A 26,951-nucleotide genomic window follows, 5' to 3' on the forward strand; every position below is an offset into this window, starting at 1 on the left:
ATTGGCCAGTCCTGGAAAGAGCCTTGAACATGAACGTACTCCACGCTGAACTATGGGAATTGTAGGCAGTTGTTAGTTTTATGTTAAGGAATTTACTGAAATAACGCTTAACAGACAACAATATATATATATATATATATATATATATATGTATATATAGTATGTGTATATGTAGTATGTGTGTGTGTGTGTGTGTGTGTGTGTGTGTGTGTGTGTGTGTGTGTGTGTGTATGTATACGCACGCACGTGCAAGAAGGCTATATTCAACTAGAAACTTTATTTAGTACAAACAATTTTTGTAATTAGTAATACAATTAAATATACAATATAGTAATACAACAAAATTGGCAATTTAACAGTGTCTACATTTTGGGCCAATAGTAAATGTTTTCGTTTGTTTGTATAGCATTTTATTTTTATTTTATTTTTGTTTTGGTCAGGAATTTGACATGTCTCCTAGCAACAGGAACTGTCAACAAGAAGTAGACATGGGCTATAAACGCTAAATTTATTTTACTTTTCATCCATCTGTACAGTACTGCCTGCTTTATTTAGTGGCTTTCAGTGTTTATTTAAGATGTAGTGAGAAACAACGCTATATTCATTAAACGTGTTGGTCTTTTAACGTCTTAATAGTGTTTAAATGTGATGTGAACTGTCAGTCAGCGCCTGTTTTTTTACAGTCAACGGTCAGCGCCAGTGAAAGTATTTGGATTTAAAGAGAATGCACATCCACTGGAGTCATTTATCCAGCAGGAATATGCCATTCAGACCTCACACCAGGTGAGTCAATGCACAAGTGCCATGGAAACATTACGATTTTTAAGGCGAGACACTGCAGGTGAATAGGGTAAAAAAAAAAATTAACTAATAGTTATCACCTTACTTACCTAGTTGATTGATTACATTGATAATTGCAAACATTTTTTGTATTACAAGCTTTCTCAAATGTTAGGTTTAAATATGCAAATGAGGCATTATTTAATGAAATATGTGCTAATTTGCATACATTTCCAGAACAAAAATCTAAACACTGGATGAAGTTGGTTTCAAAATTCTTCATTTTATTGACATATTACTATTAGAGTCAAAAGTTTTTAAAGAGGGAATTTTGGGTATGTCATTTTGTCACTCCATAATTCAGAAAATACTTAGAACAGACAGAAAACAATAAATGTTCACAATTTTTGGGGGAATAAAATGTTGTATATAATCAAGCAAATTATATATATGAACAAATCCCTCTGTAAAAACCTTCAGGATATAGACAGCAATAAAGATGTAAAGTTTGGTGTGTGTATGTGCTACTGAAGTGGAGCTATATGGCTCAATGTAGGAGAGAAAACTCATTTTGAGAAAACGGCCTTTAAAAATATGTATTGTAATTGAAATCTATTGACACAAATAGATAAAGTGCTATAAAAGAAACACTTAACAGTGTCTTTTGGATGTTTTCTTTCCACTAGTCTGAAAATATACTTTATGAAAAACCAAAACGCCCAAAATCTCAAATTTGACAGGTGCATGAAAAAACTGTTTTTGCCTGCAGTGTCTCCCCTTAATTGTTGTTAATAAAGTCTCCTATTAAGAGTGCCAAGAGTGCCTTTATGTGCTAAAATACATTAAAGCACTAATACTGTGAAATAGTATTATGCATTAAAATAACAGCTTTCTATTGTGTATGTACTGTATATGTATGTGTATATATATATATATATATACAGTGCCCTCCATAAGTATTGGAACAGTAAAGACAAAATTGCTCTGTTGGCTGTGGAGTCAAGACATTTGCAAATATGATTAAATGATGAATATGAGACAAAACTACAGAATGTCACATTTTATTATTAGCCGTTTCAACACATACATGTTTTTCCAAATAAAAAGAACAGCACTTTGAGTTCATCCCACTCATTGATGTGAGCATAAGTATTGGGACAGTTGAACATAAGGCAGATATAAGAGATTAAAAGCTATTATTTAGTTGCAGATCCCTTGCGCACAATCACAGCAGTGAGTCTGTGACCCATAGACATCACCAGACTCTTGGTCGCATCCTTTGAAATACTTTTCCCAGCCTTTAATGCAACCAATTCCAATTGTTGTTTGTTTTGTTCTGCCTTTACTCTCCTCTCCAGCTGGTGAAATTCATGTTCAATTGGATTTAAATCTGGAGATTGACTTGGGCAATCTAAGACTTTCCATTTCTTTGCCCTTATAAATTCCTTGACTGAACTGGCAGGGTGTTTTGCGTCATTGTCCTGATGCAATATGAAGCACTTCCCAATGAATCTGGTGGTATTTTCTTGAATATTGGTAGGCAAGATGGTTTTGTACCCTTCCAAATTCATTCTACTACTGTCATCATACATCAGTAACGTTGAGAGGGCCTGTTCCAGAGGCAGCCATGCATGCCCATGCCATGACACCACCTCCACCATGCTTTACAGATGAGGCTGTATGCTTGGGATCATTTGCAGTTCCCTCTTTCCCATCACTTAGATAAAGGTTCATCTTTATCTCATCGGTCCATAAACTCAGTTCCGAAACTCTTCTGGCTCACCTTTGTGCTTTTTTGCAAACTCTAATCTTGCCTTTCTATTTCTGGTGCAGGTCAGAGGTTTGCATCTTGCTGTGTAGCATCTGTAATTCTGTGTCAAAGTCTCCTGAGGACAGTAGATTGTCAGAGCATCACTCCAGCTTTCTGGAAGTTGTTGGTGATTTTACAGACACGTCTTTTAGGGTTCGTTTTCACAGCTTTTATGATTTGTCTGTCATCAATTACTGTTGTTTTCTCAGCCGATCAGGTAGTTTGTGGTTGCTGGTGTCGCTGGTGGTTTCCAAACTCTTGATTTCTCCATGCCCTTTGTTTTTGCTAGAGCTCTAACTGACTTCCTCTTTTCTTTTAGCATCCAAATTGCTCGCTTTTCTCTCAAAGTCAGCTCCCTCATCTTCATCCTGGTTTGTGTGTCATCATCGAATGCAAGATTCAGAATACAGAAGTAATGGATATAACTGATACGACACATTCCCTGCTTTTAATTCAAGATTCAAGAGTTTTATTTGTCACATACACAATTATACAGAGTATAACCAGCAGTGAAATGTAGGGATTCTTTAGGGATTCTGTTGCATTAAATGTAGGGATTCTGTTGCATTAATTCTTCAGAAAAATATCTGAAGAATTAATGCAACAGGACACAGCTGATCACTTAGAAAGATCTGTGAGGCAACTGTTCCAATACTTGTGCTCACATCAGATAGAGGGATGAAACTCTAAAAGTGCTCATCTTCTTAGCTGATAAAACATCTATGTGTTGAATCACCCAATAATAAAATGTGACATTCTGTAGTTTGTCTCATATTCTTCTTTTAATCATATTTGTAAATGTGTTACTCCACAGCCAACAGAGCAATTTTGTCTTTACTGTTCCATGTGTATGTATGTATGTATGTGTGTGTGTGTGTGTGTGTGTGTGTGTGTGTGTGTGTATATGTGTATGTGTATGTGTGTATGTGTATGTGTATGTGTATGTTTGTGTGTGTGTGTGTGTGTGTGTGTGTGTGTTTATATGTGTATGTGTATGTTTGTGTGTGTATGTGTGTGTGTGTGTGTGTGTATGTGTGTGTGTGTGTGTGTGTGTGTGTGTGTGTGTGTGTGTGTGTGTGTGACCCTGGACCACAAAACCAGTCATAAGGGTCAATTTTTAGAAACTGAGATTTATACATCATCTGAAAGCTGAATAAATAAGCTTTCCACTGATATATTTGAAATTCTGTGATGCAAAGCTGAACTGTCAGCATCATTACTCCAGTCTTCAGTGCCACGTGATCCTTCAGAATTTATTGTAATATGCTGATTTGCTTCATTCAAGTATGCTATGTTATGTGGACAAAATGTCCCCAAAAAGATGGCAATATCTGGTCCCCGTGAGGAAACAAGCTTATAAATCATACAGAATGACATTTTGGGAAAAGCTAAAAATGCTAAGTTTTGTGTGAGGGGAAGGTTGAGGGGTAAGGGTGTAGAAAGTACAGTTTGTACAGTATAAACATAAATAATTATGCCTATTGAAAAGTGAATTCAATTGAGTCAATTCAATTGATTCAATTGATTTCAAAAAGACAGTAAAAACATTTATAACGTTACAAAAGATTATATTTCAAACCAAAGTTGTTGTTTTTTCTATTTATCAAAGAATGCAGAAGAAAAAAAAATTCCACAAAATAATAAGCAGCAAAACTTTTTGACATTGATAATAATACGAACTGTTATTAATAACTGAACACCAATAATAATTGAGCAGCAAATCGGCATATTAGAATAATTTCTGAAGGATCATATGACACTGAAGACTGGAGTATTAATGCTAAAAATTAAGTTTTTCTTCAAAATGAGTTTTTAAAGTTGTAAATAAAATAAAAATGTGTGAGAAAATAGCCTATTATTTATTTTACTATTTCTATTTTACTTACTTTTTGAAGATTAATAGGCTGTTTTAAAGTCGCTCACCAATTTTTATTTATTTTATTTTTTTCAGTGTAACAAAAATATTTTACAATACACTTCATATCTAGTTAATTTCCTATAGTAAAAGAGTTTAAGAAATTGTGTTTGTAAATATTTATAACTCATTCAGTTCTGTTGTTTTTCAGGTTGATGTTTATAACCTCTCACAATTCACAACAAAACTCTACCAGAAGTGTAAGTTCAAATCTCCTTCACAACTCTGTACCAAATATATTTATTTCCCTTTGCAATATTTAGCACATACTGTTATTCTATGCTTCTAACAGGTGTCGGCTCACTCACTATGTCAACGCACACAAGCTGGGCACACTAACCGCTGGCAGCTGGTAGGTGCTTTAGGCAGTGACCTGCTGGGCCAGGCACAGGTTCGGAGGGCAGAGGAGTTTGGTGGTAAATCAGCAGACAGAAAAATTAAATCAGGTGAGATATGCAATCGGCCTAAACATGCAATCCAGGAAAATTGTGTTGGACTCATGCACACATGAAAAATAAATTGTCACTGTTCTACTTGATAAATACCTTTGTAGGGATAGTTTACCCAAAAATTTAAATTCTATCATTATTATTATCGTATAATACATATATATTGTGGCGGGAGGAGCAAACGACAGACACAGTGGGCGTGGCGTCAGGCCTCGGAGAGGTTTTTATTAAACAAAAATATTAAAATAAAGTGTCCAAAGGGGGAAAAGTGTCCAAAATAAACAGGGGATCTGGTGTCCTCGTCGTGCTGCGGGGCTTGTGAAGGAGGGCAGTGTTCAGGAGGAAAGGGTCCCCAGGTGAAAAACAAGTTCCATAATGCACTTAAAGTGCTCTATTTTCGCGCACTAATTTTGTACTTAATACACTAAAAATGATCCTTTAGTACTCCTTAAGATAAACTTAAGATCATCTAAGTGTACTCAACTGTGCTATTTTGAGACACCATGAATATGAACTAAAATGCACTTTTAACATACTATCTTTGTATTTAAAAAATTTATTTAGCTACCACTTGTAGTACACTTGAGTGTACTAGTGTATGAAAGATGGGTTCAAGTGTACTACAAGTGGTAGCTAAATACATTTTTTAAATACAAAGATAGGGGGGAGGGGGGAGGCAGAAGGCAGAAGGGGGGAGGCAGCCGACTCGTCACATTATATATATATATATGTGTGTGTGTGTGTTATATTTGTTTATGTATTTATGTTTTTGTACAGCTTATTGGTTACATTGCATTACAGTACACAGAGCAAGATAGAATTCATTATTATTTATTTATTTAGTCATTTGGCAGACGCTTTTATACGAACCGACTTACAAATGAGGACAATTGAAGCGATCAAAATCAACAAAAGAGCAATGATATGCAAGTGCTATAAAAAGTCTCAGTTAGCTTAACGCAGTACACGTAGCAAGTTTTTTTTTATTATATATTAAATAAAAAGAAAACATAGAATAGAAAAAGAATAGAGCAAGCTAGTGTTAGAGTCATTGTTTTGCTTTTGTTAACTGTATAATAAATAAAAAGAAAACAAATTGATAGAATACAAAAAGATTAGAAAAGCCAGTGTTAGTTTTTTTTTTTAGCAGTAAAGCAGTAAATAAATAGAGTGCAAGTGTAAAAGGTACACGTTTTTTTTTTTTTTTTTTTTTTTTTGAAGAATAGAATTATAATAGAGAGTGCTAGAATTAGAGTGAAATGGAGATGGAAGAGATGTTTTTTTACCCGATTCTTGAAGGACTGAGTTGGGCAGGTCATTCCACCAGGAGGGAACGTTTAATTTAAAAGTCAGTGAAAGTGATTTTGTGCCTCTTTGGGATGGCACAATAAAGCGACGTTCAATTGCTGAACGCAAGCTTCTAGAGGGCACATAAGTCTGAATTAATTGATTTAGGTAAAGGGGTGCTGAGCCAGTGGTGGTTTTGTAGGCAAACATTAATACCTTTATGCAAGCAGCTATCTTGCTGCTGCAATCTGGATTAACTGTAAAGGTTTGATAGAACTGGGTGGAAGACCTGCCCAGAGAGCATTGCATTGATCTACAAATCATGACAACACACTTCTTTCAGAATGGTGTTTAGATTAGGCAAAGGCTTTCTTATTTCAAGGAGTAACCAACTTGCATTAATGAGGTTTACACATAATGCCGCAGCACAACTTCAGCATTGACTTTTGCCAGAATCCTGGGTTGACCAGGGGGATACGAGTGCCAGTCTGTGCCAACCCGCCGACCTGGTGTCACAAACCTGGCATCATTTTAGAGATAGGCACCTGTAGGGTTTTGGCACAGGAGGGATTTAAGAGGCATTGGCAGTTACGCACTTGAATGCCCTTTACCCAGTGAAACAATAAGAAAGACAGTATGGCTTTTGATTCCTATGCCAGGTTTCTGTGAGTCTTTTTAATTTGCAATAATCAGAATATTGTGATGAAATAGAGGTGCACATGCTGAGAGGCATCTGCTTGAATTGAATGCTTCTTATGACTGGAGTTATTGCTATAGCTTTCTAGATTGTCTTTACTTCAGAGACCATATGAATATAGAGAAGTTAAGATACTTTCCAGAAATAGGGAGCAAATTGCTGTCCTTTTACTTTGTTAAAGCAGTAACGATACAAACCCCATCTCTTTTTAGAAGAGAGCTATTAAATATTTTAATCAAAGGGATAGTTCACCATAAAATTAAAATTATGGCTTGATTACTGACCATGATGTCATTCCAAACCTGTATGACTCTTCTTCTGTTCTTCAGTTGCCTAAAAAGCTTATTGATGATAGTGGGTTTTTTTCTTTGGTTTTTTGTCCAATACATTGAGTTAGTTATACAACTCGAATTCCAGAAATGTTGGGATATTTTTTAAATTTGAATAAATCATCACATGAGCCAATATTTTATTCACAATAAAACATAGAGAACATAGCATATGTTTAAATGGAGAAAAGTAAAATTTTTATTCACTAATTGGATAATTTGATGCCTGCTACAGGTCTCAAAAAAGTTGGCAAAGGGGCAACAAAGGGCTGAAAAAGCAAGAAATTTTGAAAAGATTCAGCTGGAAGAACATCTAGCAACTAATTAAGTTAATTGACATCTGTAACATGATTAGCTATAAAAGGTATGTCTTAGAGAGGCAGAGTCTATCAGAAGTAAAGATGGGCAGAGGCTCTCCAATCTGTGAAAGAGTGCATAAAAAGATTGTGGAATACTTTAAAAACAACATTCCTCAACGTCAAATTGCAAAGCCTTTGCAAATCCCATCATCTACAGTGCATAACATTATCAAAAGATTCAGAGAAACTGGAGAAATCTCTGTGCATAAGGGACAAGGCCGAAGACCTTTGTTGGATACCCGTGGTCTTTGGGCTCTCAGACGACACTGCATCACTCATCGGCATGATTCTGTCATTGACATTACTAAATGGGCCCAGGAATACTTCCAGAAACCACTGTCGGTAAACACAATCCGCCGTGCCATCTGTAGATGCCAGCTAAACCCTCTCATGCAAAAAGGAAACCATATGTGAACATGGTCCAGAAGTGCCATCGTGTTTTGCAAGGCTCATTTAAAATGGACTGTTTCAAAGTGGAAAAGTGTTCTATGGTCAGACGAGTCCAAATTTGACTTTCTTGTTGGAAATCACGGACACCGTGTCCTCTGGGCTAAAGAAGAGGGAGACCTTCCAGCGTGTTATCAGCGTTCAGTTCAAAAGCCAGCATCTCTGATGGTATGGGGGTGCTTAAGTGCATACAGAAGGCACTATGAATGCTGAAAGGTATATAAAGGTTTTAGAGCAATATATGCTCCCCTCCAGACAACGTCTATTTCAGGGAAGGCCTTGTGTATTTCAGCAGGACAATGCAAAACCACATACTGCAGCTATTACAACAGCATGGCTTCGTAGTAGAAGAGTCCGGGTGCTGAATTGGCCTGCCTGCAGTCCAGATCTTTCACCTATGACTGCATTAACTAGATTTTTATATTTATTTCATGATTAGTGTTACAAAATTACGCAAATGTGTATTATAAACTGCATTCAATCATGTCCTAAATATTGTTGCAGTGTTGTAAACAGTATTGCAAAGACTGCATGTTAAAAAAAGCTATGTTGATTTTAAAAAATACTTACTAAAAAAAAAAAAATTAATTTGTTGAAAATTACTCAGCCTCAGGCCATCCAAGATGTAGATTAGTTTTTTAGATTAGTAGACAACTTTTTCATTGGAGAAAGAAATATTATGGACAGAGAACTTGTATTTTAAGCAGGAATCAATGGTTTTAATATAAAAACATCTTGATGGATTTGTATATTACAAATTATAATTACAATATGGATTTTTGTCATGCTTTTATCAGCTGGTTAAACTCTTATTGTAACGCACCTATAGTATTCACAGAGGATCCATTGGTGAGCAAGTGATGTAATGCTAAATTTCTCCAAATCCGCTCTGATGAAGAAACACATCTTGTAGTACATAAATTTTCTGCAGGTTTTTTTTTTTTTTTTTTTTGTGAACTATTCCTTTAATAAGAAGTGCAAAAGGATCCATAACAGATGGTAAACATTATCTCAAATTATATAGCAAATAATTCCACAGTAAAATATTCTTAATTTGCATTTATTTTTCATCATTTACTCTCATTTTCATTAATGCAAACAGCCATCTGTCACAGACATATGTTTACTCAAAACCCAAATTTCTGGAACACTTAATCCTATTCTTGAACACACAATCTTGGAGTTTCTCTCACTGTGTGTTTATGTTGCAGCTGACCCCATGGGACTCCACTGGCACGAGGATGCCACTAGCTGCCCACAATCACCTTTGCCACGTCTCATTCACCCGCTCTCAGCCAGCCGACGTACCAGATTCTGGTATGTTGCCAGGGGCAAGTGGACTTCCATGACAACTGTTTAGCGGGAGAGAGACGGGCAGAAGAGGAGAGAGGGGGACAGTTTAGCTTACTCCAGGGATAGATCTATGGGATATCTGCCAGGCCACATGCTATCATTATGGAGCAGGTTGGATAACACATTAGAGAATGACAACTTTCAATTTGGTGGGCCTTTGAACACAAAGGACTATCAGGAGGGGCCGCAGAACACTTGGCACTGAAGCACTGTGGGATTAGAGGGGATTAAACTGACAAAATGTGTGTGTATGTGTGTGTGTGTGTGTGTGTGTGGATGCACCTATAATGTATTTCTTTACCTTTATATGCAGCAAAGATATCACATGGTCTTCAAAGCTTGACACTCCAGAGGAACAATTTTACATTTTGTCTCGCAGATTGACTCAAAACGCTAAACCAGGTATTGACAATCTAATTGGTGATATTTGCTAAGACAAGAATTATTATTGCTAATGCTCAAATTTATTTTAAACTACCATGTTCTACAGGAATGGATGATGGCTCAAATTATGTGACTTGTGTAGAAGAGGTGTATTATTGTATTTCTAAGTGATTTTCACATGTATGATGATAAAACGATAATAGACTTATAATGATAATAGACTCATATCAAGAGACTGGATAGAAAGCCAAAAGTAAGATTAAAGTCAAAATTAAGCCATAGCAACACCCTAGCAACGTGACGATTTCTGTGATTGTGGTTCCAAAACGAAACGGTGGTCCTAAGACGGCCATTGCGACCAAAGATAGACTTCTATCATTTTCAGACAGTGTCAGAAATTCAGCATGATCATTACACAGTGTTTGCTGCTATGTGTAATATGTCAGTTTTGGTTTTGTTCTGTTTCTTCCTTATTTGGTTCTTCCTGCTTTAGTTTGTGTCCTAGTTCTGTTAATTAATTATCGTCATCACCTGTGTTCTATTAATTACCTTGTTTCCTTGTTTGTTCCTCCCCTTTATAAGTCCTCAGTTTTGCCATTATGTTTGTCCGATCTTAAGTTGTAAATGGTTTGAAGTGTGTTGATGCTATTAAATATACCTTTTTGTTATCCTTTTGTGTGGGCGCCGATTACTACAACCACCGACTGTGACAGAATATCCGACCCCAAAAGAAAACGAGATCACCGCTCGGGATGATCGAGCTGGTTCCCGTAGTTTGCGGGGGTTCACGCCGCCGTTCGCGGCTCGCCCCTGCTCGTGCTGCATGGGATGTCAGGCTGCCTGGCGCGGCTTACGGAGGCCACCCGTTTTGGGGAGAACGGGTCGCCATTCGCCGTTCGCCCTTACCCACTGCCCAAGAGAGGTTCACTCCGCCTGAGACGGCGAGGAATGTTCCGCCCGCGGCGAGGAGGATTCCGCCGCAAGGGGCGATGAACGTTGCGCCGTCCGCGGCGAAGAGGATCCCGCCGTACACGGCGATGAATGTTCCGCCCGCGGCGAGGAGGAAGCCGCCGAAAAGGGCGATGAACGTTGCGCCAGCTGCGGTGAAGAGGGTTCCGCCGCCCACGCCTCAGGTTAAGGACAGGGGGCTATTGGATGAGGCTCTTCCCCCGGAATTCTCGGCTCCCATGCTCACGCCAGAAACTTCTCCTCACCAGTACCATCCAGTGCCTGCTCCTCGCCAGTGCCGTCCTGTGCCTACTCCTCGTTTGTGTCCGCCTATCCCCGCACCTCGCAAGAGGGTCCCGTCCAGCCCACCTGAGTTCCCGCTGGTCCCGTCCAGCCGTCCTGAGTTCCCGCTGGTCCCGTCCAGCCGTCCTGAGTTCCCGCTGGTCCCGTCCAGCCGTCCTGAGTTCCCGCTGGTCCCGTCCAGCCCACCTGAGCTCCCGCTGGTCCCGTCCAGCCCACCTGAGCTCCCGCTGGTCCCGTCCAGCCCACCTGAGTTCCCGCTGGTCCCGTCCAGCCCACCTGAGTTCCCGCTGGTCCCGTCCAGCCCACCTGAGTTCCCGCTGGTCCCGTCCAGCCCCGCGCCTCCCGTGCGCCCTCTAATGTCCGCGCTGCAAGAGCGCCCCTTTGAATCCGCGCTGCAAGAGCGCCCTCAAGTGTCCGCGCTGCAAGAGCGCCCTCAAGTGTCCGCGCTGCAAGAGCGCCCTCAAGAGTCCGCGCTGCAAGAGCGCCCTCCTGCGTCTCCGCTGGTCCTGTCCAGCTCTCCTTCGTCTCCGCTGGTTCGATCCAGCTTCGCGCCTCCCGTGCGCCCTCAAGTGTCTGCGCTGCAAGAGCGCCCTCAAGTGTCGGCGCTGCAAGAGCGCCCTCAGGAGTCCGCGCTGCAAGAGCGCCCTCCTGCATCTACGCTGGTCCCGTCCAGCTCTCCTTCGTCTCCGCTGGTTCCGTCCAGCTCCGCGCCTCCCGTGCGCCCCCCAGTGCCCGCTCCTCCAGAGCGCCCCCAAGTGCCCGCTCCTCCAGAGCGCCCTCAAGTGCCCGCTCCTCCAGAGCGCCCTCTAGTGCCCGCTCCTCCAGAGCGCCCTCTAGTGCCCGCTCCTCCAGAGCGCCCTCTAGTGCCCGCTCCTCCAGAGCGCCCTCTAGTGCCCGCTCCTCCAGAGCGCCCTCTAGTGCCCGCTCCACCAGAGCGCCCTCTAGTGTCCGCTCCTCCAGAGCGCCCTCAAGTGCCCGCTCCTCCAGAGCGCCCTCAGGTTACCGCTCCTCCCGAGCGCCCCCAAGAGCCCTCTCCTCCAATGTGGCCCCCAGAGGGGAACTTTCCCAAAGAAATTTTGGGGGGGGGCCATATAGTCCCAGTCTGTGTGGCCAGGCCAAAGGCCAAGGCCACAAAGGACCCCGATCCGCCAAGGCCGCCCAAGGACTCTGATCCACCATGGACTCCTGAGTCTCCAGATCTGCCATGGCCTCCCGAATCTCCAGTCCTGCCATGGCCTCCCAAGGCTCCAGATCCGCCATGGCCTCCCAAGGCTCCAGATCCACCATGGCCTCCCGAATCTCCAGTCCTGCCATGGCCTCCCAAGGCTCCGGATCCGCCATGGTCTCCCGAATCTCCAGTCCTGCCATGGCCTCCCAAGGCTCCGGATCCGCCATGGTCTCCCGAATCCCCAGTCCTGCCATGGCCTCCCAAGGCTCCTGATCCGTCCTGGAGGCTTCCCTATCCTATCCTGGTCCTGCTCCAGCCTCCAGGACGCCCGCCCCCCCTCCCCGATGTTACTGTTACGGTGCGGGACGCACCTTCCGGGGGGGGGGAGATACTGTAATATGTCAGTTTTGGTTTTGTTCTGTTTCTTCCTTATTTGGTTCTTCCTGCTTTAGTTTGTGTCCTAGTTCTGTTAATTAATTATCGTCATCACCTGTGTTCTATTAATTACCTTGTTTCCTTGTTTGTTCCTCCCCTTTATAAGTCCTCAGTTTTGCCATTATGTTTGTCCGATCTTAAGTTGTAAATGGTTTGAAGTGTGTTGATGCTATTAAATATACCTTTTTGTTATCCTTTTGTGTGGGCGCCGATTACTACAACCACCGACCGTGACACTATGACCCATGTTTACTGACCAGCCAATAAAAATGCAGGAAAAAATGGTTGATCAATGTGACATGACGTTAAATCTTAAAACTGCTTACCTCAAACTCTTACCTCAAACAGCTTCCTCTTTTATCAACAAACATAAAAAGTACAACTGCTAAACTGTGCTTCATCATGCTCTTTTTGTTTACTATTAGTGAATGCTAATGACGCTTTATTACTCAATAGTAACTTGCATCGTAGCCTACGAGTCACTAGGTGTCATCATCGTACAGTCTGCATACATGTTGTAACCAAAATTTTTTAGATCCATGTCGCACAGTGTGATTTGTAATGATCTTAGAGGATGACTAAAATTGTGCAGTCTGTAGAAAGATTAAGATAATTATGTGCACTCTTTAGGGTTAAATAAGTTAAAGCCATAAATAAATACCTTTTGAAAGGGCACCTTCCTAGTGACCAGTTTTGTCAAGTCAAGTCACCTTTATTTATATAGCGCTTTTAACAATACAGATTGTGTCAAAGCACTTAACAGTATCAAATTGGAGGATAGAGTGTCAGTAATGTATAATAATAAGATTAAATGCTCAATTTTCAGTTAAAGGCATTTCATTATTGAATTCAGTGATGTCATTGTCTAGCTGAGTTTAGTTTAAATAGTATCTGAGAAATCAAATTGAATTCACTAGAAATCAAGTGTCACCAACTGAGCAAGCCAGAGGCGACAGTGGCAAGGAACCAAAACTCCCTCGGTGACAGAATGGAGAAAAAAACCTTGGGAGAAATCAGGCTCAGTCGGGGGGCCAGTTCTCCTCTGGCCAGGATATTATTGTTTATTTATTGTTTAATTATTGATTTAATTAAAATTTTAAATGTATAAATGTATTATATTTCAGTTTTTATATTGTTGCAATTTCTAACAATAATAGTATTGTCACGGTTTGGTTTCTGTTTAGTTTCCTGTCATTAGTTAATCATCGTTCAACCTGTTCACCTGTCTTGTGTTAATTATCTCGTTTACTCCTTTGTTTCCATTTGCTTTATAAGCATTCAGTTTGATGTCTAGTGTTGTCGAGTCTTAAAGTTATGTTAACATTATATGGATGTTGATTTCTTGTATTCTGAAACCCTCAATTCATTAAAAGCCTATTTTCACGGAACTCCCCGTTTCCTGCCTTCCCTGGTGCACGTTACATTACAGAAGACTCGACCAACACGGAAGATGAGAAGTGTTGGTCGAGTCCAGGTCCGGGAATCATCAGCCTGCTTCCGCCGCCCGCGACGATGATGATTCTGCCCGCGGCAATGATGATGGCGCCGCCCGCGACGATAATGGTTCAGCCGCCCGTGGCGAAGAGTGTGCCGCCACCCGCGGCAGGGTTTACGCCACTGCCCGTGGCTCTCCCAAACCAACCTGTTCCTAACTTGGAGCTTCTGGATACGGCGATACCCCTTGATTTCCTGGCTCCTGTCCTCTCCCCAGAACCCGCTCCTCAACAATGCCCTCCTGTGCCCGCTCCGCGCCAGCGCTTTCCAGTGCCCTCTCCTAGTCAGCATTCCCCAGTGCTCGCTTCTCCAGAGCCAGTCCCTCCAGTGCCCGCTACTCCAGGGCCAGTCTCTCCAGTGCCCGCTTCTCCAGGACCAGTCTCTCCAGTGCCCGATTCTCCAGGGCCAGTCCCTCCTGTACCTATGCTGAGAGAGCGCCCCCAGGAATTAGCGCTTCCATGGGCGCCCCCAGGAATTAGCGCTGCCTGAGCGCCCCCAAGAATCTGTGCCTCGCAAGTGCCCTCCAGTGCCGACTCCTCGCAAGTGCCCTCCAATGCCTGCTCCTCGCAAATGCCCTCCAATGCCCGCTCCTCGCAAGTGCTCCCCTGAATCTCCACTAGTCCTGTTCAGCCCTCCTGCGTCTCTGCTGGTCCCGTCCAGCCCTCCTGCGTCTCCGCAGGTCTCGTCCAGCCCTCCTGCGTCTCCTACGTCTCCGATGGTCCTGTCCAGCTCTGCGCTTGCAGAGCGCCCTCAAGGGTCCGCACTTCCAGAGTGCCCTCCTATGTCTCCGCTGGCCTCGTCCAGTCCTCCTGCGTCTCCTACGTCTCCGCTGGTCCCGTCCAGCTCTGCGCTTCCAGAGCACCCTCAAGTGTCCGCGCTTCCAGAGCGCCCTCCTATGTCTCCGCTGGTCCCGTCCAGTTTCACGCCTCTAGAGCGCCCTCAAGTGTTCGCAACTCCAGAGTGCCCTCAAGTGTTCACGCCTCCAGAGCGCCCTCAAGTGTCCGCACCCCCAGAGCGCCCTCAGGTGTCCGTGCTTCCAGAGCGCCCTCCTATGTCTCTGCTGGTCCCGTCCAGCTCCGCGCTGCCCGAGCGCCCCAAGAGTCCCCGCCTCCAGAGCGCCCTCCTATGTCTCCGCTGGTCCCGTCCAGCTCCGCACTTCCAGAGCGCCCCCAAGAGTCCGCGCTTCCAGAGCGCCCCCAAGTGACTGTGCCGTCAGAGCACCCTTTAGTGCCCGCTCCTCCAGAGCGCCCCACAGAGCCCGCTCCTCCTCAATTTCTCCCAGAGGGGAAATTTGGGGGGGTGGCCATATACCCTCTGCCTGTGTGGCCGGGCCTAGAGCCAAGGCCACGGAACCCCTTGGGCTGCCCGAAAAAATAAGGCCATGGCTCCCCGAGTCCCCGGATCCACCATGGCCGTCCAAGCTCCCAGATCGACCATGGCCTTCCAAGCTCCCAGATCCGCCATGGCTTTCCAAGCTCCCAGATCCCCCATGGTCTCCCGAGTCTCCAGTGTCACCATGGCCTCCCGAGTCTCCTGTACCGCCATGGCCTCCCGAGTCCTCTGATCCGCATTGGCCTCCCGAGTCGCCTGATCCGCCCTGGAGATTTCCCTTGTCTCCTCCCTGTCCTGGCCCTGCTCCAGCCTCCAGGGCGCCCGCCCCCCTCCCCGATGTGACTGTTACGGTGCGGGACGCACCTTCCGGGAGGGGGGCGATATCTGTAACGGTTTGGTTTCTGTTTAGTTCCTGTTTGTCCTTATTTGGTCTGTTTCCTGTCATTAGTTAATCATCGTTCATCCTGTTCACCTGTCTTGTGTTAATTATCTTGTTTACTCCTTTGTTTCCGTTTGCATTATAAGCATTTAGTTTGATGTCTAGTGTTGTCGAGTCTTAAAGTTATGTTAACATTATATGGATGTTGATTTCTTGTATTCTGAAACTCTCAATTCATTAAAAGCCTATTTTCACGGAACTCCCCGTTTCCTGCCTTCCCTGGTGCACGTTACATTACAAGTATTATGTAGTTAGGTATTTTATTATATTTTTAGTCGAGGTCTTCACTGGTATATGTCCCCGGGGCTAATCCAGGTGTACGGCCTCTGCCGACGATCACGGTCGCAGACATCATCTCCCGGCGCCGATCCACCATCTGATCCAGACATGGACTGAGAAACAGAATAAGAAAGAAACAGACAAATATTAGCGTAGATGCCATTCTTCTTACGATTCCTCTAGCCCAGAGAGGGCTGTTGTTCCCACATCTGGCCCAGGGAGGGCCTCAGACCCCAAGTTTAGCCCAAGGAGGACTCCTGTTTCCAAGTCAAGCCCAGAGAGGGCTGATGTTTCCACATCTGGCCCAGGGCGGGCCACGGATCCCAAGTCAAGCCCAGGGAGAGGGCTGCTGTTCCTACGTCTAGCCCAGGGAGGGCCAGGGATCCCGAGTCAAGCCCAGGGAGGGCTATATGTCTCCAGCTGTAGGGGCCGAGTGCCGAAGCCAAGGCCATGGAGGCTGTTTGCCATGGCTCCCTGAGCTGCTTGCTCTGCCATGACTCCCTGGACTGCCTGCTTCACCATGCCTCCCCGAGCTGCCTGCTCCGCCATGGCCCCCCGAGCTGCCTGCTCCACCGTGGTGCCTGGATCCAGTACCGCCCTGGAGGCTTCCCATCCCGCACAAGCCTGTCCTGAGGGCTCTCCAAGGCGCCCACCCTCCCACCCCTCAATTACATGTGGCGTGATATGTTATGCACGTGGACGTTCTGTGTTTCTTTTTCTCCCCATGTGCTCCATTACCTAGTTTTCTCCCTTGTCTTATTGCTTCACTTGTGTTCGTTAATTATCCCTCGTTTAGTTCAGTATTTATAGTGTTGTCTGCCCTGGATTCCCTTGTCCGGTGTTAAAGTCATTTTGTACCTCCATGCTGTGTCCTTCATTTGTCTCCTGCCTGCCCTCTTTTCCCTGCGATTTGGTTTATTAAAGATTGTTAAGTTAAATCTTCTTTGTTTCCATGCTCCTCGCTTTCCCACTGCAGCAGCGTGACAGGGCCATAGAGACTTGTTGTTGGGCTGTTTTGACTAACCAACCACCCAGAACACCATAGCAACCACTTAGCAATTACAGCAACTGTATGCTTCTATAAAATGGTATACAATGATATACAGTAGTAAATATCTGTCTTGTTTATGTTCATAGATGCAGTACTGGAATGTCTGGGGGTCAGATGGGAGCTGCATTGCTCTGTCTTGAGCTATTCAAACACATTATCTGAGTTGTATTCTAACAGCAAAAGACAGAGGGATGTTCAGCTACAAGAGAGAGCTGGTATGGTGCCCATCTAAAGTATATGCTTTTTTGTGCATGTTTTGTTTTCATTTTTTGGTTTGGTTTGGTTTGGTGTGCATTGTTTTGTTTTCTTGGGTTGGTAGAGCTTAAAAGGTCTCTGAAGATCTTAAAGCATAGTAAATTAGTCAATAGTGTACATTTAAAAAAAAAAAAGATTCCTGAAGATGTAACCATAGCAACAGTATGCTGCATGAATACTCTCAGGTAGGATCAGTATCTATTTCTAACAGTACAAATCATTTGAGCATCCCAACGAGCTTGATAAAAACGACAACATTGGCTCAACTAATGACATGAGGAGCTATTTGACTAACCAGTGGGAGAGGGGAGAGTGTTGTTCTAGAAACTTTTTTGATAATATTCATTATTTTTGCAGTTCTGTTTGGTGACACTAGTATTGCAGGAATAGCACACATTACCTCTAAAACCGCCTTATAGTCTTAAAAAAAGTCCTGAGAAGTAGATGAACCCATCCAATGGTCATTATATAATGACCACATGGGACAGAACTGTTTATTTATGAAGGAGTTCATTAAAATAGTCATAAAATATGCAGAATAATAACTTGTAAACAATTATTATGTAATAAATCATGCAAAAGTGAAGATCCCATTATAGTCATCATAATAAATATACAGCTTCAGATATAAATATTTTACATGTTTATCTTAGAGTTTGTGGAACGGACATATTAAAAAAAGAATCAGTTCAAGAGAGAAATTCAGGCCTTCTGTTTTGTTTGTGATACTGCAGCCATTGGTAAAGACAGCAGAGTTAATAGGATTCAGCGTGAAAGAGGACTGGTCTACAGAAAGTGGCATCTCAGCGGCCCTTTGATTCTCCGACTGCCTGTCAAAGATGCCTCCATCAATAAAGAGGGTAAGTGCTAAAAAGGTGCCATATTTATTATAATGTAACTGTAAATTACAAGCTGTGTCATCATCACTTGTTGACTTTCTGTCACATGAGCTTCTGATCTATGTGTGCTATCATTGGTGTTGACTGATGAAGGGGCATACACTGACATTTAAGGAGAAACACAGTTATGTAAGAATCTCTGCTGTGTTCTAGCTTTGTCTTTTGCCCTGCGGACCCTGTACGACCCAGAGGAATGCCCCAGTGAGTGGGGAGAGGCTGTGCTCTCTACTGCTGCATTACTGGGAATGTCAAACCTCTTTCAGAAGTGAGTATCGACAGCTTCAAATCTGTCTTTGCAAATGAGGACAATGGAACAATCAAAATCAACAAAAGAGCAATGATACTCAAGTGCTATAACAAGTCTCAGTTATCTTACGTAGCAAGGTTTTTTTTATTATATAATAAAAAGAGAACAGATAGAATAGAAAAAGAATAGAGCAAGCTAGTGTTAGAGGCCTTTTGTGCTTTTGTTAATTGTATAATAAATAAAAAGAAAACAAATAGATAGAATACAAAAAGATTAGAAAAGCTAGTGTTAGCATTTTTTAAGAATTAAGTGTTTACATTTTCAAAATGTATTTTAAGCCATGCTGTAAAACATATATTTAGTTTCTACATATCTGAAAAAGGTTTGACAAAGGGTCACATAGAATATGTCTCCTACAAAAAAAGAAAGTAAAAAACACACCATTCCTGTGTGTGTAGTGTGTCATATTAAGCAATAAAGGCTGATCCAGTAGCGCATGAGCCCACACCCAGGTCTCTAGAGAAGTCTGTGTTGTCCAATCTTAGACTGATTCATATCCAGGATGTTGGGTGGAACTGGATGTGAATTTTGGCACTGCAGTCAGTCACTGTATTTATTTGACAGATATTTTTCAAATAAGATCACCCATGTTCCACCCAGCAGAGTTTAAACTACAGCGTGCATTGCATAACAGTGTGTTTCTCCCTTGGTCATGGGTGCGTCAATTTGTAATACACACAGTCACGAATGCTCATATGTTTAGTTTTTAGAATGTCACTTCAGAATATCAGAAATAATCCAGACATCTATGACTACACAGTGTTGTATGGTATATCAAATATTGTGTCCTTTTAAAGCTGATGGATATGATTGACAGGTGTCTTAAAGAGATGTTGGCAAATATCTCATCATTGACTGTGTGCAGCTTTCATCGAGTGTCCTGCACGGTAGTTCTTCTTCTCCTTCTTCTTGTTTTGTTCTATTGTTCTTTAAATGACCAATAGGGGGAGCTCTGTATTTAGTGTGTAAACATCTATAAACCTCTTTCTGTGTTTTTCAGTTTAAAGAGACTGTTCTCCAGAGAGCATGTGAGCGCTGGTTGGAGCTGTTCCTAGTGACTGAACTCTCCTTCCATATAAATCTCAGAGATTTGCCTTTTGACCTCCTGCTGAAGACCCTGCTTAGTCCAAGGTCTCATACTGTTTTTCTCTTCTCTTTTTGACCTTTCAGTGGCAAATCACATTGAGAAGCACTTTCTTCAGGATCTTGTTTGATTACATTGCTTTTGAATAAAGAAGATGAAGCCTGTTTATAAGACCATTAGGATATTTTGCATCGTGACATTTTCCTTCCAAAGCTTCATTACTGCAGTGCATCAGGGTGTTTTACTTTTGAGTTTGTTCGTAATTCACTTTATTCTCAATGGTAATTTTCATTAGATTCTCATTACTGTAATATAGTCAGGAAAATCATTCTTTCAGCAAATGTTTTCTTCATTTACATCAACATAAAATAAGTGCATTGCACCAAACTATCTATCTATCTATCTATCTATCTATCTATCTATCTATCTATCTATCTATCTATCTATCTATCTATCTATCTATCTATCTATCTGTCTATCTGTCTGTCTGTCTGTCTGTCTATTGTAATGCGTAATGTCATAACACAAAACTCTTAATGGTCTTAAAATAGTATTAATGGTCTTGAAAAATATATAAATAGGCTAAATGTATACACTCACACACACATATACACATACATGCATACATACATACATATATTTACTATATATTCTACATACTTTGTAAAATAAATAAAATATGTCTTGTACACATAATGAAGTCCAAAGCACATACCTTTGTGTGTGAAATGTGTCATATTAAGTAATAAATGTTTCTCATTAGAGTCTCATTACTGCAATATAGTCATGGAAATCACCCTTACTCCAAACGTTTTCTAATTTACATCACATAAAATAAATACACTGGACCAAATAATACCATGATGGATCCATATTGTTATTTATGTATGTATGTATTTACTTTTTTCTTTATTATAATAGGTGAAATGTGATTTTGCAATTCCCCTCTGCCAAACACTTAATGGTCTTAAAATAGGCCTTTTTTTCTTTGTGCAAAATATTATTTCTTTTGATTTTGGGGTGACATATGGCTTGGACATTCTTAATAACACTTTTATAAAGTACTTTTATGTACGTCAAGTCACCTTCTGCATACATAATGACTATTAAAACATAAAAAATGAGCAGATGGAGTAAATCAGCAGGAATCTAATAAGGTTTTTGTGTCTAGACTGTTCACATCTAATGAGTATGAGGTCTTGAGAGCAGTGCTGTGCTGGCTGTACCTGCAGTTAAACCCCCTCAGACAGACCCTACCAGCCCACAGCACCATCATCACCTTCTTCTCCAAGTATGTAACCTCGGCATTTACAGCTATCAGCAAAACACAATGCAAGTGATCCATTAGTGTAATTCCAGACAGTAAAAACCCCATTTATGGAGGACATTACAATAATTCAGTACACTATTCGTTCTTTTTGAAATGACCTTGATACGGCTTTGCTAGTTTCATGCACATATGCTGTTTTAATGACATCCCTCCATCATATATCTGTCTGTTTCAGGGAAACGGCTGTTTTCTTAGAACAGCCTCAGGGTCAAAAATACATCACTATCTTTCAAGCGCTTCGTATGCATGGCATTACTGAATGTAAGTTTTGGATGCTTCATGATAGATGCTCACAACATCAAACTAGCATTGTCTACAACAACTTTAGATTGGTCTTCAAAACCAAGCATAAATATTTGTCCCCAATCTCTGAATGCTGTTATGCCTCATTGTTAGCTTAACTGAAAACAGACAATTTGGCAGAATGAATGTGTGTATCTCCACAAGAGAGTGTCCGGACAAACAGTATGTCCCAGCTACAGGATCACGTCATGGCCACAGTCAGAACCTCATCCACTGGACCTCCAACGCCCACCAAACAGACGTGACAACATTATCAACTGTTCTGAAATACTTCACAGGCACAGTCATATTACTGATGTGTGTTATTTTTTAGGTCTTAAAGGGATAATTAATCAAAAAAGGAACACTTTGTTGTTATACTCACCATCATGTTATTCAAACTTGCATGGACAAAAAGAGTGTTGTAGTGTCCATGTAAGTGTCAAGAGATGTAAAAATGGGGGCAACATGTGGGGAAACCTGTTTAGAAACAGTTATTAGAACTGGTTGCTCATATGCAGGGTTATGAATCTAAACAAACTCTTAACCCTACATATTAAGTACATAACTCATCCTGCACCAGATACAGGGACAAACGATACCTTATATTATGGGGCATCTTACAACTTAGCATTAAACTGTTTCAAAATTCACATGATAAAATAAATAAATAAAACAGAAAGTTTTCTTCAACTAATGTTAAAGAAATAGTTCACCCAAAAATCTAAATTAGCTGAAAATTTACTTACTCTTAGGCCAAACAGATCTGGAGAAATTTTAGTATTACATAACTTGCTCACCAATGGACCCTCTGGAGTGAATGGGTGCCGTCAGAATGAAAGTCCAAACAGCTGATAAAAACATCACAATAATCCACAAGTAATAACAAGACTCCAGTGAAGTGAAAAGCTGCATGTTTGTTATAAAACACATCTACAATTAAGATGTTTTTAACTTCAAACCGTTGCTTGTTTGGCTCTATCAAATACGAGTTTTCTATCCATAACATTGCTTTCTCCAGTAAAAGTAATATTAAATAATCTCATCTGAATCAAGAGAGAAATATGCACAGATTAAGCACCATTTATAAGTGAAAACACTCCAAAACTGTTCTAAACATATAGATTTTGAGAAGACAACAGTGGATGGAATTGGAGGAAACATTATTATGGATTATGGACCAGTATTTTGGCCAGAAGCGAAGGTTTCAAGTTAAAATGCCTTGATGGATTTGTTTCTTACAAACATGCAGCTATTTAATTGAACGTTAAAACGTTCATTAATTGACTTTAGTTGTGGCAAATACTTGTGGTAATTGTGATGTTTTTATCAGCTGTTTGGACTCTCATTCTGACGGCACCCATTTATTGCAGAGGCATCGTTGAGCATGAGATGTAATGCTAAATTCCTCCAAATCTGTTCTGATGAAAAACAAAATCATCTACATGTTGAATAGCATGAATCGTGAATACCTGTATTTTTTTCAGCAAAGTTTCATATTTGGGTGAACTATTCCTTCAACCACACATTATATTTGTTGGGAGAAGTAGATTATTACTGGAAAATGTAAAGTTGTGTTGTTTATATATGTTCATGTCTCAGGTCAGCATCTGCAGGAGCTGCAAAACATCAGAGTCCTTCCTGAATCCTGGCTGCTGCACATCCTGTCTAATCATCACCACACTGTGAGTACCACCACAAACACAACACCTTCTTCAACCCACCCATTGCTCCAGATGTACCGCCATACATAATTCACAAGCTGCTTGTTTTAATATAAGTTGTATTGCTTTTTTGGCTCCAAGTGAAAACTAATTAATTAGCTGCAGGGTTTATCTGTATGTTTTTTCCATAGCTTTACAGCGGGGGTGACATGGTATTGACTGACTTCTCCAAACAAGCTATCCGTTTTGGAATGATGTTTGATAGGGTGCGGTACACTTTCTGACGCTTCAACACTGATGCAATATGGCCAGCTTTTCAGTCCTTCAGTCACTTGCAATTACTGTTGTTACAATATGACAAAGTCAGTCCATGTTTTTCTTTTACTTGCTTGTAAGGCAGTATTTTATGTGTTGTTTTACCTTGTGTCACCCTACAGGAACAAGAGTGCTGCTCTCAAACCATCAGCATCTATGGCTTTTACTTTCTTCTCCAAGCTGCTAAAATGGGTGAATCAGATACATACAGCTTCTCCATTGAGGTTAGAGCACCCACAGCTTCATATACCCTTCATGACCAATTCTCAACAAAAAAAGTTAACTTTATTAAATGTGTCAAATTATAAGTTGTATTGCTTTGTTTTGATGTGTTGACTAAGTACTTAATGTGTGTTATTTGATATTACATTTAAAGTTAACATATTTGAGACTTCATTACAAATATGTAATAACAAACGTACTGATGGCATGCAAGATACAATGGAAATGACAAGTGTATTTTATTTTGCCATAAATGCTTGTCAGTATATTAGCAGTGCAGTTTAACCACATTCTAAAGACAATAAAAGCAATATATAGAGATGTACTTACTTAATTGGATCAAAAAGCACTCGATCACACTTTATTTTAAGGTCCAATTGCTTATTAATAGTTAGTAAGGTAGTTGTTAGGTTTAGGTATTGGGTAGGATTAGGGATGTAGAATATGGTCATGCAGAATATGTGCTTTATAAGTAATAAACAGCCAATATACTAGTAATAGGCATGCTAACAAGCAACTAGTTAATAGCGAGTATTGGTCCCTATATTAAAATGTTTCTAAGCACTCTTAAAGTCATTGTTGTGTGCATTTAATATAAATTAAACTAAAATACATTTTAATATTAAATAGCATGCAATTAAGTGTCTGAGAAATTACATTCAGCTTGTGCTTATGTATATTATTTTAAAGTAAATTATTACCATAATATATTCTCTGTTTAAAAGTATCCTAAAGTGTACTTCTTGTTCACTAAAGTATGTCTAACAAGTTAGGACTTATTAAGTCTTAAGTATCCGCCAGGTGGCACTTTGAGATCGAGCTATCAATGTATTTCCTTTACAACACATTTAACTGGTGTTAACTGGTGGTGGACGAGGAGACACCACCCCTCACAATGTAGAGCGCTTTGAGTGCTTAGAAAAAAAAAAGCAGAAAAGCGCTATATAAATGTAATGAATTATTATTATTATTATTATTATGTAAAAGAAGTTCACCCACAATATTTTCATCATTCGTCATTCCCCCTACTTCCCCGTCAACCCTCTCTGGGTGAACTCAGAGATTCCTCAGAACATAATGTCATCTTCTCCCACCCTCCTTCTATCTGTCTCTCTCTGTGTAGAGGTTAAGACACTGGGATCCTGCTGTGTGCCAGTCCTCCATTGTGAGCCGTCCATACAGCATGCGATCAGATCGTTCGGTGCGCTATCACATCACAGTGCAAAGCTATGCCAATGGTGAGTGGCAAGAGCACAGCAGTGGACCTGTCAATCAAGAGTTTGGCTTATGCAAACGCCGCTCAAGAAGCAAGGTACCAACACCCAGAGTTTAAAATAAAACAATAAAAACACGATAATATGAACAGTTTAAACTTAACAGTTATTGCTGATAGCCTAAAATAGAGATGAACAATCAGTATTTTAGTATTGCTGCAATACCTTTTTTATTAATTGTTTTTATTATTATTTTTATGTTATGTTCTCAATTTTTATTTTTATTTAAAAATATTAGTCATTTTGTTGTGTGCTGTTGTCATTTTTATTGTTATTTTTTTTAAATATGCCTATGCAATTTATATATATATATATATATATATATATATATATATATGTATATATATATATATATATATGTATGTGTGTCTGTGTGTATATATGGCATTATTTCTATATTATTTTATATATTATAATTTTTTATTTATTTATTTATTCATTTATTTATTTCAGTTTTAGTTTAAGTTTTCTTAGTACAGCAAGTTAAACTAAATTAAAATGAGAAATGTTGCCTTGGCAAATATGTATTTATTTATTATTATTGTTATTATTATTATTTTTTATTTTAGTTAATGTTTATTTAAAGTAACATATTTGCATTTTATCGTTTTAGTTTTTGTTTTAGCTAACAATAATAATCCTGATAATAATAGAAATAATAAAAGAATAACAATGTTTTTGTTGCAGTATAACAATTTTTTATTTAATCATTATTACTGAATTGTAATCATTTAAAAGCAGATGGTCGCTCTGTAATGAATACAATACACTTTGACAGATGCTTCTCTATAAAAGTTAATTTTTCTAATTTGTCCTTTTTTAACAGCCATTCCAGATTGAAGGACTTTCTTCTCCCATCCTGGTGACCTTTGCTCTGGCATTCCCATTTTGAGCTTGCATCTTGACCCCTTTTCATAGTAAATATATTAATGGATTATACAGAATGACAAAATGCTTTTGTGTTTTTCATGTTCGTGTATGGTGGGCACTATGTCTAATAACAGTTATATTGTACTATGAATTCCCATAGAGTCACTAAATTAGACATGAGCAATGAACATGCTTGATATTCGTTTTTAATTATTGATGATTTATTTTATTATTAATGAACAGAATTGCTTATTATATCATCATATCAGGAATTTGAGTGCAGGCACTTGCACCAAAAAATAAAAATAAATAAAAAATAAAAATTCAGAACCACCTCTGGTAATAAATCATTTAAACAGCTGCTGGGCTTAAGAAAAACAAAAGGTTTTAGAGTGCACAATTTAATGTGGGGAATAAAACGATGAAGCAGCTATTGTGCGTGCAGCAGTAAACGACCCTTTACTGCAGGTAAAGAAAAGATGTTTATATACATATAGCCATAATAGTATCAAAAATAGTAACAAAATATTTTTTAATGAAATGAATGAACTGTATTTTAGCTTGTTTGTTTATTTATTTTTTTTTTTTTCATTTAACATTTTGCTTTTGCTTTTTTTTTTTTTTTGTTATTTTATGGTACTAAATTATATTTAAGGAATAGTTATGATCCATTTATTACCTGTTAACAACTTTTTGAGCTTTGACCTGAAAAAAAAAAAAATTCCAACTTAGACTTTTTACTTAAAAGCATATTTGCTCCCCATTTATTTCCAATGTCGTCTTTTTTTAACCATGAAGAGTATGACACTGAAAAAAAAAAAGAATTAAAAATTAATTCAATAAAACTAAATTTGTTTAAGGAAGTGGTTGCAAACAATTTATTTTAGCTACATTAAAAAACAAAACAAACAAACAAACAAACAAAAAAAAATATATATATATTGAAAGTTAGTCATCTATATTTGTTTATTTAAATGTAGCTAAAATAAATGGATTGCAACCACTTACCTTAAAACAATTTATTAAATTCAATGAATCTTTTTTTTTTTTTTTTTTTTTTGCAGTGAAGCGTAACTATTTTTTCAGGAACATTTAACCTTTTTGAAGAATATCTATGACTGTTTGATTGATTGATTGACTATCTATCTATCTATCTATCTATCTATCTATCTATCTATCTATCTATCTAT

The 26,951-nt window shown here is 40.0% G+C and overlaps 1 protein-coding gene across 3 annotated transcripts; it reads left to right on the forward strand.

Annotated features, from left to right (window-relative positions):
* The first annotated feature begins 3 nt into the window (after positions 1 to 3).
* Positions 4 to 26,055, forward strand: LOC306852790 (BTB/POZ domain-containing protein 16-like). 3 transcript variants are annotated; one of them, XM_079389870.1, is made up of 18 exons: positions 4 to 61; positions 684 to 783; positions 4,657 to 4,705; positions 4,798 to 4,951; positions 9,285 to 9,390; positions 9,740 to 9,828; positions 17,346 to 17,474; positions 18,249 to 18,374; positions 18,567 to 18,678; positions 19,538 to 19,607; positions 19,721 to 19,851; positions 20,976 to 21,095; positions 21,310 to 21,395; positions 23,019 to 23,101; positions 23,272 to 23,346; positions 23,518 to 23,619; positions 24,741 to 24,929; positions 25,718 to 25,838. In XM_079389870.1, exons 2-18 carry the CDS (start codon positions 725 to 727, stop codon positions 25,781 to 25,783), a joined length of 1,746 nt encoding a protein of 581 aa, XP_079245996.1. In that variant the 5' UTR covers positions 4 to 61; positions 684 to 724; the 3' UTR covers positions 25,784 to 25,838. The 3 variants fall into 3 exon arrangements, with proteins under 3 accessions (XP_079245996.1, XP_079245995.1, XP_079245997.1); XM_079389869.1 differs by lacking the exon at positions 4 to 61 and having other exon boundaries at positions 424 to 783; positions 25,718 to 25,837; XM_079389871.1 differs by lacking the exons at positions 4 to 61; positions 9,285 to 9,390; positions 9,740 to 9,828 and having other exon boundaries at positions 458 to 783; positions 25,718 to 26,055.
* Positions 26,056 to 26,951: the final 896 nt, after the last annotated feature.

This window comes from Barbus barbus (assembly GCF_936440315.1).
Source record: "Barbus barbus genome assembly, chromosome: 32".
NCBI lineage: Eukaryota > Metazoa > Chordata > Actinopteri > Cypriniformes > Cyprinidae > Barbus > Barbus barbus.

Coding starts and splice junctions, on each gene's coding strand:
- LOC306852790 (XM_079389870.1), top strand. CDS start 725: ATGCACATCCACTGGAGTCATTTATCCAGCAGGAATATGCCATTCAGA. Junction 9,391..9,739: donor AGCCGACGTACCAGATTCTG/GTATGTTGCCAG, acceptor CTTTATATGCAG/CAAAGATATCACATGGTCTT. Junction 21,396..23,018: donor TATGCATGGCATTACTGAAT/GTAAGTTTTGGA, acceptor TTCATGTCTCAG/GTCAGCATCTGCAGGAGCTG.